The sequence below is a fragment of the Homarus americanus genome, unplaced genomic scaffold, assembly GCF_018991925.1.
Source record: "Homarus americanus isolate GMGI-L3 unplaced genomic scaffold, GMGI_Hamer_2.0 scaffold24050, whole genome shotgun sequence".
Taxonomy (NCBI): Eukaryota; Metazoa; Arthropoda; class Malacostraca; order Decapoda; family Nephropidae; genus Homarus; species Homarus americanus.
In genome coordinates, this window is record NW_024736661.1 from 447,501 (window position 1) to 464,898 (window position 17,398).

At 45.0% G+C, this 17,398-nt stretch overlaps 1 protein-coding gene across 4 annotated transcripts in view; it reads right to left on the reverse strand.

Moving 5' to 3' along the window:
- LOC121872359 (pinopsin-like) overlaps nucleotides 1-16,423 on the reverse strand; it is a 21,688-nt gene extending 5,265 nt beyond the window's left edge. Inside the window, exons 1-2 of one of the 4 annotated variants that reach the window (XM_042375086.1) lie at nucleotides 16,314-16,423; nucleotides 9,139-9,605 (exon numbers count right to left, since the gene is read on the reverse strand). In XM_042375086.1, coding sequence (XP_042231020.1) covers nucleotides 9,139-9,577 — 439 coding nt within the window. In that variant the 5' untranslated portion in view covers nucleotides 9,578-9,605; nucleotides 16,314-16,423. Of the gene's footprint in view, nucleotides 1-9,138; nucleotides 9,723-16,249 lie in introns of all 4 variants that reach the window. The other 3 variants (XM_042375084.1, XM_042375085.1, XM_042375083.1) reach the window with 3 other exon arrangements.
- Nucleotides 16,424-17,398: the final 975 nt, after the last annotated feature.

Genomic DNA, 17,398 nt, shown 5'->3' on the forward strand with positions numbered 1-17,398 from the left:
AATGGAATGGGAAAAAAATCCTGGTTAATAGTTGCCCTAACCTAACCTAACCCCTCCCGTCCCTCTCTTCTTTTCTCCCTGTTTACATCTTTTCAATTATTAATTTCCCTAAAAAATATAGAATTTTATTTTGGTAAAGTTTTCGGGGAGGGGAGGAGGGGGAGAAGGGAGGAGAGGAGGAGGAGGAGGAGGGAGGAGGAGGAGGAGGAGGGGGAAGGTTGTTTTATATAGTACAGTACGTCTGGAGTGGAGCTGGTTGTCTGTCTGTCTCTGTATCTCTCTTTTTCTCATTCTCCATCCATCCAACCATCCATCTCTCTCTCTCTCTCTCTCTCGGGGAAAGGGAGGTATTCCTGTAGGTGTAAGGCGGTGTGGCGGCCTCTGTGTGTGTGTGTGTGCGTGTGTGTGACCGTCACTCACGCACACACACACACACAGAGGCCGCCACAAGCAGAGGCTACAGCTATCAGGCAAGTCCAGGAGGGGGGGTGGAGGGGGAGGGGGAGGCAATGGTGAGAAAATTGTGCTTTGACATCAACACGTCTCTCTCTCTCTCTCTCTCTCTCTCTCTCTCTCTCTCTCTCTCTCTCTCTCTCTCCCTTTGACCTGATTTTTTATTCATGAAATTTTAAATCTTTAGTTCTCTCTCAGACATGAATTATTGACAGTCATCGGGTTTTTTAACAGTCATGAGTTCTGTTAGCGCCAAAGACACGCTCATGACGCGCTAACAGGTAGTCATGGATAACAGAAAAGACACTAATGTGTTTTAAAAATGGCGTCGGTAGTGTACTGAGACTGCACATCAGAACGCCTGTAGTTGTCTTGTTTATACTGTAGACTGACAAGAGGTGATTAATTATACGTTTATAAACACCTCAGAGGATACTAGTGTTGGTACCTGCAGCTGGTGGTCGTCTGTTCCACTAGAGGTCACAGCGAAGAAGCCACAAGTCCAGAAAACTGCAGGACAAACTTTTCTGGAGTGACTCTTGGAACAACCTGCCAGAGTGTTGTGACGGCACCGAGTGTGACCTCTCTTGAGACCTGACTTGACCAACACTGACGCAGGTACAGACAAATCCTGGAGCCAGTACATGACCAGTATTTACCAACAGTGTGTGACAGAGAGCCAGTACATGACCAGTACTTATCGACAGTGTGTAACAGAGACGTGACCGACAGACCAAGTGGCTATGGGACCGATTAGTGGCGAAGAGGATAAAAGTAAAGTAAAACTCGGTCATTTAGTCTCACACAGAGATTGAAAGAGAGACCCTGACAACCTTCCCCCCCCCACCCCATCTCTCAAATTCCTCCCTTTTCATCTTCTCCTCCCTCCCTCTCTTCTCCCTCCTTTGTCTCTAACTGTTGTCTGAATGTCTGTAAGGATCTGTAAAGCGAAACAGACTGATAAAAGATAATTAAATTAGCACACGTCAAGAGCTTTACACATTTCAGGTTTTAAGAGTCGGGTTTTGGTCTCTTATTCCGAGGAGATATTAAGAGAGAGAGAGAGAAGAGAAAGAGATAAAGATGGAGAGGGACAACCAGAGATAAAATGGAAAAGACTAAAGGACATAGAAAGAGAGAGAGACATTGAAAGAGAAAGAGAGATAAAGAAGAAGAAGAAGAAGACGTAGAAACAGAAAGAGAGCCAACAAAAGGTTGAAGAAAGAGAAAGAAGAAGAGGAAGAAAGAAGACACCTCGAGCCGTGGTTCATTGTTGACCTTTTACCTGATCTACACCTGTCAATTAACCTCCTCTGCCTGTTGTCTCTGTTGAGTGTTCCCGTTTATTCTTTTATTTCTCTTCAACTGGTGTGTTTTTCACTTTTATCTCTCTCTCTCTCTCTCTCTCTCTCTCTCTCTCTTTATTTGACGGTTATATAAGTAATCATGAACACACACTCCAGTTAGTTGACATTATTACGTTACGTGAGTTTCAACCAATAGGAGCACTCCAGTTGATTGAAAATAGACGTTACGTGAGGATCAAGCAATGGGAGCAATTCAATTGGATGAGGAATATCCAATGGGAGCGCTCGTGTTGGAAGTCTATCTGACGTAACACTAGGAACAGCCAATCAGAGCGCTCTAGTTAATTGATACCGCCTGACGTCACCACCAAACGATCGTCTTGTCCAGCCTACTGCTTCCTGCTGACACAACATCGATAATGTCAACAACGCTGGTTATTAACAATGAACTAGTGTAAATATATGTTGTAGGGAAGGTGGATAGTCCATTACTACTACTACTACTACTAATAATAATAATAATAGGAGGCATCAAGTCACGTGGTCTAATGTTTACACTCATCAGCTGACGTCATAGCGTTCCTCAGGGCCATGAACGTTTTGTCTACCTGTATTGTTTAATTAACACTACACTACACCTACTTAAATAACTTGAATACATTACATTATTAAGTAATATTATAGTTTTGTAAGTAGTATTCGTTTGTAAGTATCGTTGCCTATCATGGATGCATTACTTAATTATACAGTATACTTAAATGATCTGAATACTTTACACTATTAAGTGATATTATAGTTTTGTAAGTAGTGTTAGAGTATAAGTAACGTTGGCAATAAGTTATGAATGCAAGAGTCAGTATTGCAAGGAGTTGAAATAGCAATAGACTGGCGGTATTGCAATATGACGAAATAAACTGTGCAAGAATGATATTACTCTCGACTGCCTCTGGCGAAACGGGGAGACACTAACAGGAAGACTCAACGGTTAACAGAAAGACTCAACGGTGTAAACAGAACGACTCAACGGTTAACAGAGGCTCAATGACTAACAGAAAGACTCAACAGTGAACAGAAAGACCCAACGGCTAACAGGAAGACCCAGCAGCTAACAGAAACACCGTATGTAAACAGTGTCTTCTACCTAAACATCAGCCGATAATGTCAGCACTTTGTCTTAAATGTGTCAGCCCCTGTCAGCTACAAGGCGGCCTTCCTCACACAGTGTCAACAGCTACAAGACACACGTAAACAACTCATACCTCAGGCAAACAACTATCAGCCACAAGACAACATTGGAAGATTACGTTAGGTGTGTAGACAAAAACCGCGGTGAAGAGGGGACAAAAACCGCGGTGAAGAGGGGACAAAAACCGCGGTGAAGAGGGACAAAACCGCGGTGAAGAGGACAAAACCGCGGTGAAGAGGGGACAAAAACCGCGGTGAGGGGACAAAACCGCGGTGAAGAGGGACAAACCGCAGTGAAGAGGGACAAAACCGCAAATAGGAGGGAAAAGGCGAGGTAAAATAGAGGTGAGAGGGAGCCAGGGAGGACAGAGGTAACCCGGCCATGAACAACTGAAAACAATCAATACAATGGGAACTAGACACGGGACAGGAAAGTCAGCTAAAACACCATCCATCCATCCATCCATCCATCCATCCATCCATCCATCCATCCATCCACCCACCAATACATCTATCCCACCATCCATCCATCCATCCATCCATCCACCTCTACATACCTTCAGTAAACTCCTAGAAGGTTATTATCTTTATCTCATTTTATTACGTTACTTCGTTTAAAGAATTGTCGTAAAAGAAAGAAAGATAAAGAAGAAAAAGATAGGGAGTTGAAGAAGATAAGATAAAGAAGAAGAAGAAGATAAGGAAGAAGAAGAAAAAAAGACGAAGATAAGATAAGAAGAAGAAAGATAAGATAAAAAGAAGACAAAGACGAAAGATATGAAGAAGAATAAGAAGAAAATAATAATAAGAAGAATATTGAACTAAGGCCAAGAAAATTGCGCGAACCTGTCCCTTTTAGAGCCATCAGAAGAGCCAGTAAACAATTTATATATCCGGTAAAGGCTCTCTCTCTCTCTCTCTCTCTCTCTCTCTCTCTCTCTCTCTTATCATATCACCTTTATAACTTTTTTTTTATTTATACAGAAGTAAACACAATTCTCAACGCTGTATAGTACATAATATTCGGCTCGTATCCCCCGCGTACTGAAGACGAGGTTAGTGAAGGTTGACGACCACAGTCCGCCACTCTAAACGTTCTCACACTATATTTACTGATCATTTAAGGTTTTATATCTCTCTGGGGGACATCCAAGTCTCTGCCTTCCCCTGGCCTTTCCACCCTCACTGCTATTGTTCCCTCATCCTTAATTATATAAGTCATATATCTCATAATTGAATTTTCATAATAATAATACTAATAATAATAACAAACAAAATAAACCTTGGACTGCCATCTTAGTTATCTCACTAACAATGTCAACAAACACGAACAAGAAACATAAACTTTTACCACTAGAAAATCTCTTTAACTATTCACTGAGAACTTGTGGTAAATCTTGAAACAGAGGCGCTACTTAGGTAATGGTTATGGAAGTGTGGTGTGGTGTGGTGTGGCGTGGTATGGTGTGGTGTGGTGTGGTATGGTGTTGAAGCTTAGAAATGGTTTATAATTGTCATATGATGTTTAATAGATTTGTATCAACACACCAACTCATCACCACACTTTTTCCCACACCACACCCAACACCACACCACACCACACCACACCCAACACCACACCACGTCTTCACACACACTGTCACCACCCAGCCACATGAAACAGAGGATCATATTAATATAGGTCAGACATTCACACTAATATTACAAGAACAAATCGCATATTATTCTCCCTATTGATGGCACACCTGGCGAGTTTACCTGGTCATAATGTGGTTACCGGGATGTGGGATGTGAGGGGGGAGGAGGAGGGAGGTGGAGGAGTGGGGGGAGGTGGAGGAGTGGGGAGGTGTGAGGAGTGGGGAGGTGTGTGGGAGTGGGGGAGGTGAGGAGTGGGGAGGTGAGGAGTGGGGGGTGAGGAGGGGGAGGTGGAGGAGGAGGAGTGGGGGTGAGGAGGGGGGGATGGAGGAGGTGGGGTGGAGGAGTGGGGGTGGAGGAGGGAGGTGAGGACTGGGATGTGAGGGAGTGGGGAGGTGGGGAGGGGGAGGAGGAGGGGAGAGTGTGAGGAGGGAGGTGGAGGTGTGAGGGTGGGGGGGGAGTGGGGAGAGGAGGAGGAGGGAGGTGAGGAGAGGATGAGGAGTGTGGGGGGGTGGGGAGGGGGGGTGAGGGTGGGGGTGTGGGAGGGTGGGGGTGGGGGGTGGGGGAGGAGGGGGTGTGAGGGGAGGGGAGAGTGGGGGTTTGAGGAGGTGGGAGGAGTGGAGGTGAGGGGGGTGGAGGAGGGGGTGGAGGAGGGGGGGGTGGAGGAGTGGGGGTGTGGAGGAGGTGGGGGTGGAGGAGGGGAGGAGGGGGGTGGGGAGTGGGGAGGGGGAGGTGGAGGGGGAGGTGTGTGGGGAGTGGGGGGGGGAGGAGGGGAGTGTGGGAGGGGGTGGGGGTGGAGTGGGGGGGAGGGGGGAGGTGGGAGGAGTGGGGAGGTGGAGGAGTGGGGGGGGGTGAGGAGGGGGAGTGTGGAGGAGGGGGGTGAGGAATGGGGAGGAGGGGGGATGGTGAGGAATGAAGGGAGAAATTGAGGAAGAGAATTGCTGTATTATGAGGACAAAAGCGAAGGGTGAAGTGATCTCAAGCTGGATTTGGAGATAGGGAGGAGAGGAGGAGAGGAGAGGGAGAGAGGAGAAGAGGAGAGGGGGGGGAGAGGAGAGGAGGAGAGGAGGAGAGAGAGGAGAGAGGAGAGGAGAGGAGAGAGAGGAGAGGAGGAGAGAGAGGAGAGGAGAGGAGAGGAGAGAGAGGAGAGGAGAGGAGAGGGGAGAGACGAGGAGAGGAGAGCTAAGAAGAAAGGAGATAGATTGGGAATAGAGAAGAGGAGAGAAAGATAAAGGATAAAAGGAGAAGACAAGATAGAGGGGAGAAAGAGGAGAGGAGAGGAAGGGGAAGAGGGGAAACTAATGACTGGAAAATTAAAAGGAATTCCACTGGACTTAATCCCGACGTGATTAAAGAGTTACTGTGTGTGTGTGTGTGTATGACTATCTATATGTATGTCGGTATGTATGTATGTATGTATGTATGCATGAATGTATGTATGTATGTATGTATATGTATGTATATGTCACCATCAATCCATCACCCTTATAGTGTTTGTTACATTTGTATTCACGAATTTAATTAACATTTGTGTAAATTTATTGGTATATGATAATTGACGCCATCTGTCCGTACCATATGTTTCTCTGTAATGACCCAGAGTGAACGTGTTTATGACGAGTTGACTGAATATCTATCTATCTATCTATCTGTATCATTCTTTATCTTATTTTCTCATATTTGCTCTTACTTTATCTTAATCTATCTCCTTTTATCTTTAATATCTTTTATCTTACGGACCTCTTCTCTGTTTACACCTCACAGCTGATACACGTCACAGGGGTCCACACAGGCAGACAGGTAGACCTAACTCACCCCGTGGCGCCTCACTGGACACCCAAGACGGAGTGTTATTGGTTGCCGGTCAGTGTTAGTGTGTGGGTGTGTGTGGGTGTGGGTGTGTGTGTGTGTGTGTGTGGGTGTGTGTGTGTTAGTGTGTGTGTGTGTGTGTGTGTGTGTGGATTGCTGAAGCGTTTTAAATTTTATAACAGTCAGTGTGAGTGGATGGAAAATTTTACGATGCACTTAACAAAGAAAGCATTTGAATTAGTTTTGTTTTTGTGTGTGTGTGCATCTCTCTCTCTCTCTCTCTCTTCTCTTCTTCTCTCTCTCTCTCTCTCACACACAGTCGTCATGCCTTTATCACTGTTCCTAACTTTACTATTGATCTCATCTTCACTGGGATCTGCATAATAGTGGCTCCCCTTCCTGTGAACTGTAGGAGGGGGAAGAGAGGGAACGAATGGAGGGGAGGAATGGACCGGAGGATGAAGGGGGTGAGGGAAAGAGAGGAGGGAGGGAGGGAGGGAGGGAGGGAGGGAGGATGATTGAAGGAGGGAGGAAAGGGAGGAAGAAAGATGAGAGAGAGAGAGAGAGAGCGAGAGTGAGAGAGAGAGAGAGAGAGAGAGAGACAGAGAGAGAGAGGGGGGGAAAAGTGAAGAGGAATGGAAAGGAATAAGAAAAAGAAGTGAGGGAGATAGAGAGAATGGAGGAGATAAGAAAGAAAATAGAAGATAATAAGAGAGAGATTATGAAAAGAAAGAAGGAAGAGTGTGAGGGGGAAGATGGAGAGAGACAGACACACAAATACACAGAAAGACAGAATGACTCACATAAAGAGACAGACAGACAAAGAGACAGAGACAGGAAGAGAGACAAAGAGACAGAGAAATAATCTGTAAGAGGGACAAAATGCATCTCTCTCTCGCTCCACTTGATGAACAGGAGAGAGAAGCCGCGACGAGAAAAGACTTCATCAAAGGAAAGCCACAGAGTTCAGATGGCCGAGTGTGTGTAGTAGTAGTAGTAGTAGTAGTAGTAGTAGTAGTATCATCATTATCATCATCATCATCATTATTACTAACGATATAAACAATACATCTCTGACCACACCCTGTACCACACTCTGTACCACACTCACGGAGGAAGTTTATAAACCCACATGCATTGCCACACACTCACTGCTGTAAACACGGTCTTAGTTGATACAGCCACACGTGATGTTTACCTGGAGGGGCTGATAAGGGTCTACCTGTGTGTGTGTGTGGGTCTGTCTGGTGGTGGAGGAACCCTGGTTTGTGTGTGTCTGTGTGTCAATTTTCATAAATGGTTGTCTGTATGTCTGTATGTCTGTATGTCTGTTTGTTTTTCTAGTTTTTCTATCTACTTGTCTCTCAAGTCTCTCTCTCTTTCTCACTATTTTTTCTCTTTCCACTCTCCCTCACCCTTATTACCCCCTCCCCTCTCTCCCTCTTTCTAAACCTCCCTACAGTGTCAGGACAGCACAGTGTCAGGACAGTACAGTGTCAGGACAGTACAGTGTCAGGACAGTACAGTGTCAGGACAGTACAGTGTCCTTGAACTATTTTAATTTAACTTTATAATGCAATATTTGTGTAGGTAATTTATTGAAGTAATTTATCCCAGTGAGTTAATATGATGAGTGATGATGAACACAGTCGGTATTGTTGATTTCTGCACTATAATTTACACCATATTGATTACCTGCAAGGGGGGTGGCGGGGGGCTGATTGAGAGATTAAGGGGTGATGGAGGGAGGGCCTCACTGTGTGGTTAAGGGGTGGTGGGGGTAAGGGTGGGGGGTCACGTGGTTAAGGGCGGTGTGTGGTAAGGGGGGTGGGTGGTGGTGGTGGGGTAAGGGTGGGGGTCACTGTGTGGTTAAGGGGTGGTGGGGGGTAGGGTGGGGGGTCACTGTGTGGTTAAGGGTAGTGGGGGTGGTGGGTCAGTGGTAAAGGGTGGTGGGGGTGTGGGGGTCACTGTGTGGTTAAGGGGTGGTGGGGGGTAAGGGTGAGGGGGGTCACTGTGTGGTTAAGGGGTGGTGGGGGTAAGGGTGGGGGGGTCACTGTGTGGTTAGGGAAGACGCCTCACTGGACACATCTGACTGAAGCTTTTGTTTGATCTCCTCCAACACTTTTATTTGTTCAAGGGAAAAATAATTATAACAATGGGAAGAGACCTGAGACACATCTTTATCACACATCTTCCTCAAGAATCTTCCTCACGCCCCCTCCCTCACACATCTTCCTCACACCCCCTCCCTCACACATCCTCCCTCACTCCTCACTCTCCACACCTGTCGGCATACCTGGACGGATCTACCAGCGATCATCTTAAAAGACCATTACCCTGACCTGTGTGTGTTCAGAAGGGGGCTGTGAGAGTGTTGCTGCAATTCTGTGACAACCAACGACCGACACACACACACACACACACCCATCGTCTCCAGGTAAGTTCACGGAGTCAGAAGTTATATATCATGTCCAATAAAGTCAATAATAAATAGGATATAAACGTGTCTGGAACTGTATACAAACACGTTCAGAACTTGTGGAGAATATGACACTAATAACACGCTGAGAACTGGTTAAGTATTGACGTGAAATGATTATAGAAAGGGTTAATGTTGTATTTGAAACTTATGGGTAAGTGAAATAATAGAATGTTGTACAGGACACGTCTTAACTAGTACTGAATATATAAACAATATATTTTTCATATATATACACACACACAGTACAAGAGACCAACTAACACTCACCCGCCAGGAAGGAGTAGAGATGAAATGGGACAGAAATGAGGGTCGCCGACAGCCCCGTCAGAGCCAGAAGACCTACGACCCTGTCCACCTGAAGGGGAGTACGACCCCAGGGCCTCCAGAGGAATACCACCATCACCATCAGGTTACCCACCACACCCACCACCAGCACCACCACCGCCGTTAGTTCCGTCGCCACGCCCACCTCCACCATCTGGTAGGGAGGTGTGAGGGAGGAGTTGGTGGAGGCGGACATGTTGTAGAAGGGATCCTCCATTAGCTCCTCCTCCTCTGGTGTTAGGTCATCTAAGGTCACTGAGGCGGTGGGCATAGTTGAGGAGGTCATTGTCCAGTTATAGATGCCGGTACTTTCCTCTAACGCCATTATATCACAGGAGGTCACAGGATGAGCCAACGTAACATGACACACACACCAGGTCATACAAGGTCACTGTATACCATCGTGGAGACTGGTTAAGATAATGCCACTTTTAATATATTTCTAACATTCACTATACAATTTTTTTCCCTCACGTCAAGACAATACAACAAACTTCGCCTTTGTGTCTTTATCAACAAATATATTTCTGTTTAAAGAAAATAAGTAAGTAAATAAGAATTATTTTTCTTTACTCCACAAGAAACAACTTTTTTCATTGATTTAAAACATCCAAAACAACTTTGTCTTGAGAAAATAAACTATATCTCGTCTTGAAGAATAAACTCAGGATATATTTCAGTATATTTCATCAGTATCTCAGTCTGGTTTTAAAATAAATCTTGAGGAATATAATCAGAATATTTCTCACTATTTCGTTCAGTTTCTCAATAGAATGAACAGTCAAGTCATTTAATCTTGTAATAAAAAGAAAGCTTAGTGGCTGACGATGACGCGTGTGGGATTAATGGTGGTGGTGGTGAAATTATAGAGTTCTTTGTGGTGGTGCTGTGTGAGGGTGGTAGTGGCAGGGGTAGTGGTGGGGGTAGGAGGGATGGCAGTGGTGGGGTTTGATATATATAAATGGGGTAGTGGTGGTGAGAATATATTGACGTAATGAGGAAAAACTCAGGTGAGTGGTTAAAACTCAGCTCCTTTTGCCGATAAACAAACCCAGTGACCTTAATACTAGATATACAGTAGTTAAGGAGAGAGAGAGAGAGAGAGAGAGAGAGAGAGAGAGAGAGAGAGATGAAGAGAAAGAGAGATTAATATTGCTGTCCTGATGCTGTGTTAAGTCGTAACAGCTTGAGCTCCCTGATACAACCTCGGCGTTATTACCAATTTCTAGTAGAGAGGAAAGACGAGGAATGTAATAATAATAATAATTAACGGATTATTGAAAAAGTTATGCAACCCGAAGGCTGAAAATATACATTAGACATAAATTACTTATTACTTACATTGGTTTAACAAAAGCCTTCATTAGAGAAAGGTAAAGGAACATACAGATTAATGTTTACAGTGGAGGTCACGTAGATCATGTGAGCTGAGCTGTTGAACAGCAGACACTTAGTGTAGTAACTCCTTCACAGATGGTGTTATGACGGGCATCAAGTGGTGTAGTAGTTCCCTCATAGGTGGTGTTATGAGGGGCTTCACGTGGTGTAGTAATTCCCTCACAGATGGTGTTATAAGAACATAAGAAAATAAGGAGTCTGCAATAGGCCGGTTGGCCTGTGCATGGCAGCTCCTGTCGAGAGTTACTACCACTCTCTATCATCCATGAATCTATCTAGCCTCCTTTTAAAACTTTCCAGCGTTTCAGCACATACTACAAAGTTGCTAAGCTTGTTCCACTCGTCCACCACCCTATTTGTGAACCAGTTCCTTCCAATCTCCCTCCTAAACCTAAACTTATCCAACTTAAATCCGTTGCTCCGAGTCCTATCCTGCTCGGATATTATAAGAACTTTATCTATATCGCCTTTATTGATTCCTTTCACCTACTTAAAAACTTCTATCATATATCCCCGCACTCTTCGTCTTTCTAGGGAATGCAAGTTTAGTTTCTTTAACCTATCTTGATATGGAAGGTTTCTAAGTCCCGGAATCATTTTCGTCATTCTTCGCTGCACCGACTCCAGTGAATTGATATCCATTCTATAATAAGGGCACCAGAAATGAACCACATAATCGAGGTGCGGCCTGACTAGCGCAAGATATAGTTGCAATAAGACCTCTGCACTCTTATTACTTACACTTCTAGATATAAAACCTAATACTCTGTTTGCCTTATTTCGAACAATAACGCACTGTTTTCTAGGCCGTAGGTCCGGGCTTACAAGTACCCCTAAGTCTCTTTCACAAGTCGACTTCTTTAGGTTGATGTTGTTAAGGCTGTATACATTATAAGTATTTGTTCTTCCAATATTCAGTACGCTGCACTTGCTGGTGTTGAATTTCATTTGCCATATTTCTGACCACTCTTGCAGTTTATTTAAATCCTCCTGTAGTGCATTTGCATCCTGCCCTGAATTAATCTGCCGCCCTATTTTGGTGTCATCCGCAAACTTGCTTATGTCACTGCTGATCCCAGTATCTAGATCGTTATGAGGACCTGATGTGGTGTAGTAATTCCCTCACAGATGGTGTTGTGAGGAGCCTCACATGATGCTGTAGCAACTCATTCATTACGTGGTGTCGTAGCATCATGGGGACACCACGTGGTCTGGTATCACAGGACCTCACTCACTCAAGTGAGGAGAGGTCCCAGGCCTCCCTATCGTGGACGGATTAAAACATAGCTGGTGTTGTTGAGTCTCAGGGGCAGTTATCACTGGGTACCTGGGACCTCACTGTGTGAAGGTTAACTTGGGTACGACTCAGCTGTTACTGTTAAGTTGTTTTTCACTGACTTGAGCACTGTTCACCACTATTTAACACTCGTTCCATTCCTTTCCTAAATGAAATAGTAACTTCTGGCGAGAACTTGTTGATATTCCGGAGGGGAGGAGGGGTTCAGGGGGGGGGATGGGCCAACATAACAGTTGACCTGGCTGCTGCCAGAACAGCGCCAGGTACGTCTTGAACCTTCGGTGGTCAAGGATGAAGTGTGTGTGTGTGTGTGTGTGTGTGTGTGTGATGAGCCTTGGAGTCACTCAATCAGCAGGGGACAAGTTCTGTCTTTTGTTGACACAGTGGTCCTGCTGCTTCCAATCCTCGCCTCCAGATTAACGTTTTGATGACATAAAGGCTATTGATTGGTGGAGATGGGTGACGAAGATTACATGATTACCTATGATTGGCAGAGAGGAATGGCGTAGGTTACAGGAATACCCATGATTGGTGAAAAGGTGTGACGTAGGCAAAAGAAAAGGCTATGATTGGTGGAAATGTGACGTAGAATCGTAGATAACAGGAAATTCCATGATTGATTGAAATATATGACGATGGTAACAGGAAAACCTATGATTGGTGGGGAGACATTATGACGAAGAGATAGAGAAACAGAGACTTTGATAAACGGACAAAAACAAAGGAGAAGAGAGATAGAGAATAAAATATAGAAAGATAGAAAGGCAAGAGACGTAATTCCCTCACACCACCTTCACCCAATTTCCCCCTCACCCCCTCCTTCCCTCACCTCCTCCTTCCCTCACTCCTCCCATCCCAGAAGATTAATTACATCTCAGGTCGACGGTAGCATACCTGACCCTCCCTACCGGATAGGTATATACATACATACACGCATACACAGTGTAGGTATAGATATGAATTAATACTACTACCGTCAACGAAAGGAGAGACAGAAAGAAACAGACAGACAGACATACAGACACTCAATAATTAATTCCCCTTATCCCCTACCTCCCCCTCTCTACCTCCCCCCTCTCTCTTCCTTCTGCCCCGCCTCTCCCCTCCCTTTACAAAAACAAGTCATTGATCTCCTCGTGTTATGGTAACTGTACAGCTCTTCCCTGTAATAAATAGGAACACCCACACAGACCGGCGCCCATACACCCATGTGAACGACCGTTACAATGTTTATGGCACTTGTCAGACCAGATGGACACAATTAGTTACAGCCTCAAAGAATAACATGTAAACCAATATGGGGTGCCATAGCCCCGCCCATACAGTGTGCCAACCAATCAGGGTAACAGAACATAAGGACCCTTGGAAAAAAACTACTATGATTGGAGACTGAAAAAGGCCTCGACAACAGGATAGGAGCGTAAAGAAAAGACAGATAGTTTGGCTGTTGAAGTGTGGGGGTGAGGTTCCTGTGTGTGGCCCGGCGACCGTCCATACTGAAGGATAGGTAATGTGCACCTACTGTTTTCTCTTTAGTTCTGCGGGTGTATAGAGCTCCATCCCCACGGTATCTAGTTAAAAATAGGATGAACGCAGGTGCCCTCACGTCGCCTCCTTGCTGAATAAGCTTAAATGGAAAATGTCCTTTTCCACTACCCCTCCTAACTAATACATTAATCTAAAACAAAGGGTTCCCCCAGTAACAGATGGATGGATACCAAAATGTACATAGAGTCAAGTGACCCCCTTTAGTAACTACAGTACCATCCCGACTGAGTAAAGTAGGTAGACGCAAAACCTTTTGTTATATCCCCTCCCACGGGCAGGGATAAATAGACGGGTTAATTAAAAACGAAATTACCACACGGACAGGTGTGTTAAAATCCCTCTAATATATTAACCCCTGTGTGTGTGTGTGTGTGTGTGTGTGCGTTGCCTGTTATATACACCAACATTGTGGGTGGATTACATAAGAATGGAGGAAACTGCAGCGGGCCTATTGACCCATACTGGGCAGCCCCGTTTACACCCAACCCCTATCACTCATATATCCATCCAGCCTATTGTTTGAAGCTATCCAGCGTGTTCGAGTTAATGATGATGTTTGGTAACTTGTTCCAGTCGTCCAAACCAATGTTTACCTATCTCGCGCCTAAAACTAAATTTGTCCAATTTTAAGCCATTGCTATGAGTTCGCTCCTGGTTGGATAGTTTTAGTACCTTTGTTTTATCACCTTTGTTTAGCCCTGACTTCCATTTATACACCTCTATCATATCGCCCCTCACTCTACGTTAGGTTAAGTGAGATGTATATAATATGCGGTACATTAGAGCTACTACCTTCTTACCTGTCTCAAAAGTCACCTCACCTCACCTGACAAAGACTAACAAGACACCCTACTACCCCACTGAAGCTGCTACACCACAAATAATTCTCAAAAATGTTTACGTGGAAAATGTTCTCGCCTCTTAAAAGGAAGGTTGAGAGCACGACTAATTGGTTACCTGTAGTCTCGACACAAAGGCGAGAGGAAATACTGTGCTCACCTGAAGAACAGCCACCCCAGAACATACTGAGACTTCCATAACAACATTCATTTAAGAGGATATGCACAAAATGGCTGCCAAAGTGTACCGAGACAATAATAACAATAACTATTACAGGTGTTGTGACACTATTACAGGTGTTGTGACACTATTACAGGTGTTGTGACACTATTACAGGTGTTGTGACACTATTACAGGTGTTGTGACACTATTACAGGTGTTGTGATACTATTACAGGTGTTGTGACACTATTACAGGTGTTGTGACACTATTACAGGTGTCGTGGCACTATTACAGGTGTTGTGACACTATTACAGGTGTTGTGACACTATTACAGGTGTTGTGACACTATTACACTATTACAGGTGTTGTGGACTATTACAGGTGTTGTGACACTATTATGTGTCGAGGTGTTGTGACACTATTACAGGTGTTGTGACACTATTACAGGTGTTGAGGCACTATTACAGGTGTTGTGACACTATTACAGGTGTCGAGGCACCATTATGTGACACTATTATGTGTGTTGTGATGCACTATTACAGGTGTTGTGACACTATTTCAGGTGGCGTGGCACTATTACAGGTGTTGAGACACTATTACAGGTGTCGTGGCACTATTACAGGTGTTGTGGCACTATTACAAGTGTTGTGGCACTATTACAGGCGTTGTGGCACTATTCCAAGTGTTGTGGCACTATTACAAGTGTTGTGGCACTATTACAGGTGTTGAGACACTATTACAGGCGTTGTGGCACTATTACAGGTGTTGTGGCACTATTACAAGTCTTGTGGCACTATTGCAGGTGTTGTGGCACTATTACAGGCGTTTATTGGCACTATTATGGCACTATCAAGTGTTGTGGCACTATTACAAGTGTTGTGGCACTATTACAGGTGTTGAGACACTATTACAGGCGTTGTGGCACTATTACAGGTGTTGTGGCACTATTACAAGTCTTGTGGCACTATTGCATGTCTTGTGGCACTATTACAGGCGTTGTGGCACTATTACAGATCTTGTGGCACTATTACATGTCTTGTGGCACTATTACAGGTGTTGAGACACTATTACAGGCGTTGTGGCACTATTACAGGTGTTGTGGCACTATTCCAAGTGTTGTGGCACTATTACAGATCTTGTGGCACTATTGCATGTCTTGTGGCACTATTACAGGTCTTGTGGCACTATTACATGTCTTATGGCACTATTACAGGACTTGTGGCACTATTACAGGACTTGTGGCATTATTACAAGTCTTGTGGCACTATTACAAGTTATGTGGCACTATTACAGGTCTTGTGACACTATTACTGCTTATTACACCTGAAGATTAACCACCCTAACGCTACCTGAGGGATTTGGTTAGGTTAGGTCAGCGTTAGGTTAGTGTTAGGTTAAGTTTGTGTTAGGTCAGTGTTAGGTTAGGTTAATGTTACGGTTGTTAATCTCATGGTGAAATAAGCTGGGTTGGCTAATCTTCAGGTGATCCCAATCCTGACTCCTGAGTCGGTGTCATGTGTGTGAGTCAGCTCTAACACTCTACCTAAACATTAATTTACAATCCTTTGAGAATATGAGGCGATGTATTACGTGCTCACCTCCATGTGTACATGTCGGGTCATGTGCACATGTAAGCGAAACACGCACACATCTCACACACACACACACACATACATTGGAGTAAGACACGTACATATACTATGTACACATTCGAGACACTATACATCCACGCTAGATGTACATACACGATTGAGATACATACGAATCTATGTATACACACACACACACACCCGAGAATCCGATACTTACACGCTCGATATACATGCACATACGGTACCAAAATGCGGACACAGGATGGCAAGAATGTACACACACTTCCCGCGAGGTTCAACACGGCACAGATGTACACCAATGACCGGGGTACACAGAGTGACGGCGCGTGAGGGAGCGACGTCCTCACCTTGCCGCGGCTGGCACACGACTGGCCTCCTGGACCTGGCACCTCCCCACCCCACCTACACCCACCTACACCCACACACACACCACCTCCCCACCCACCACCTCCGACACCCAAACCAACGTTACTATTTCCTTCTATTTAATGGATATTTCTTTGATCCTGGGGAAATTTAGGCGACCGGGGGAAATCTCTGGAGATAAAGAACATTTCAGAGTACTCTCTCTCTCTCTCTCTCTCTCTCTCTCTCTCTCTCTCTCTCTCTCTCTCTCTCTCTCTCTCTCTCTCTCTCAGTATATATTCAACAAACAACTAAATCAATATAGGAATAATAATGTATTTTTATAACACTAAATTATGTCAACTCTTTATATTTGTAATGAGTGAATATCAGACCAAAGCTTACAGCCCAAAATTACATCACATATAACAGCAAGTACAGTACAGACCGCGTGGTACCCTAACACCACAGGTTGACACACCGCAGGTCACGACCTGACCCCGGCCTAAGTACTTGCGTAACCCTACGATATAACCGTGTTAAGGAAACCACACCTGGCCAAGACCCACCCGGGCGGTAATAATTACAAAGCACCATTGTCCTGCGACATGACCTCACCTGTCCAGACCTGACCCAAGGCAGATCAAGGACCCGCTAATCAGCCACACCCCTGTTACCCACCCCAACAACCCGGTCAAGACACACCCACTTAAGTAGGAGAGGTCACCCTCCCGCTCCTCCAATATATAGGGGCTGGAGCTCCTCCCACCTGCAAGAGTCTGATAACCAAGGAGGGCCAGCAACCACGTCCCCTGTCCCGCTCATCAAAGAAGTCCGTCGCTGAAGGCAACGAGGTCTCCGCCGGGTCCATCGACAGAGTGCTGTCAGTTCAACGTGTTACAGTAAGTGCTGGCTGTGTAGGCGGTAGAAGTGCAGTGATCCCGAACCTTCCAACGATCGACTTAGTGAAGTGCCCATTCGACTTGTGAAGTTAAACGAA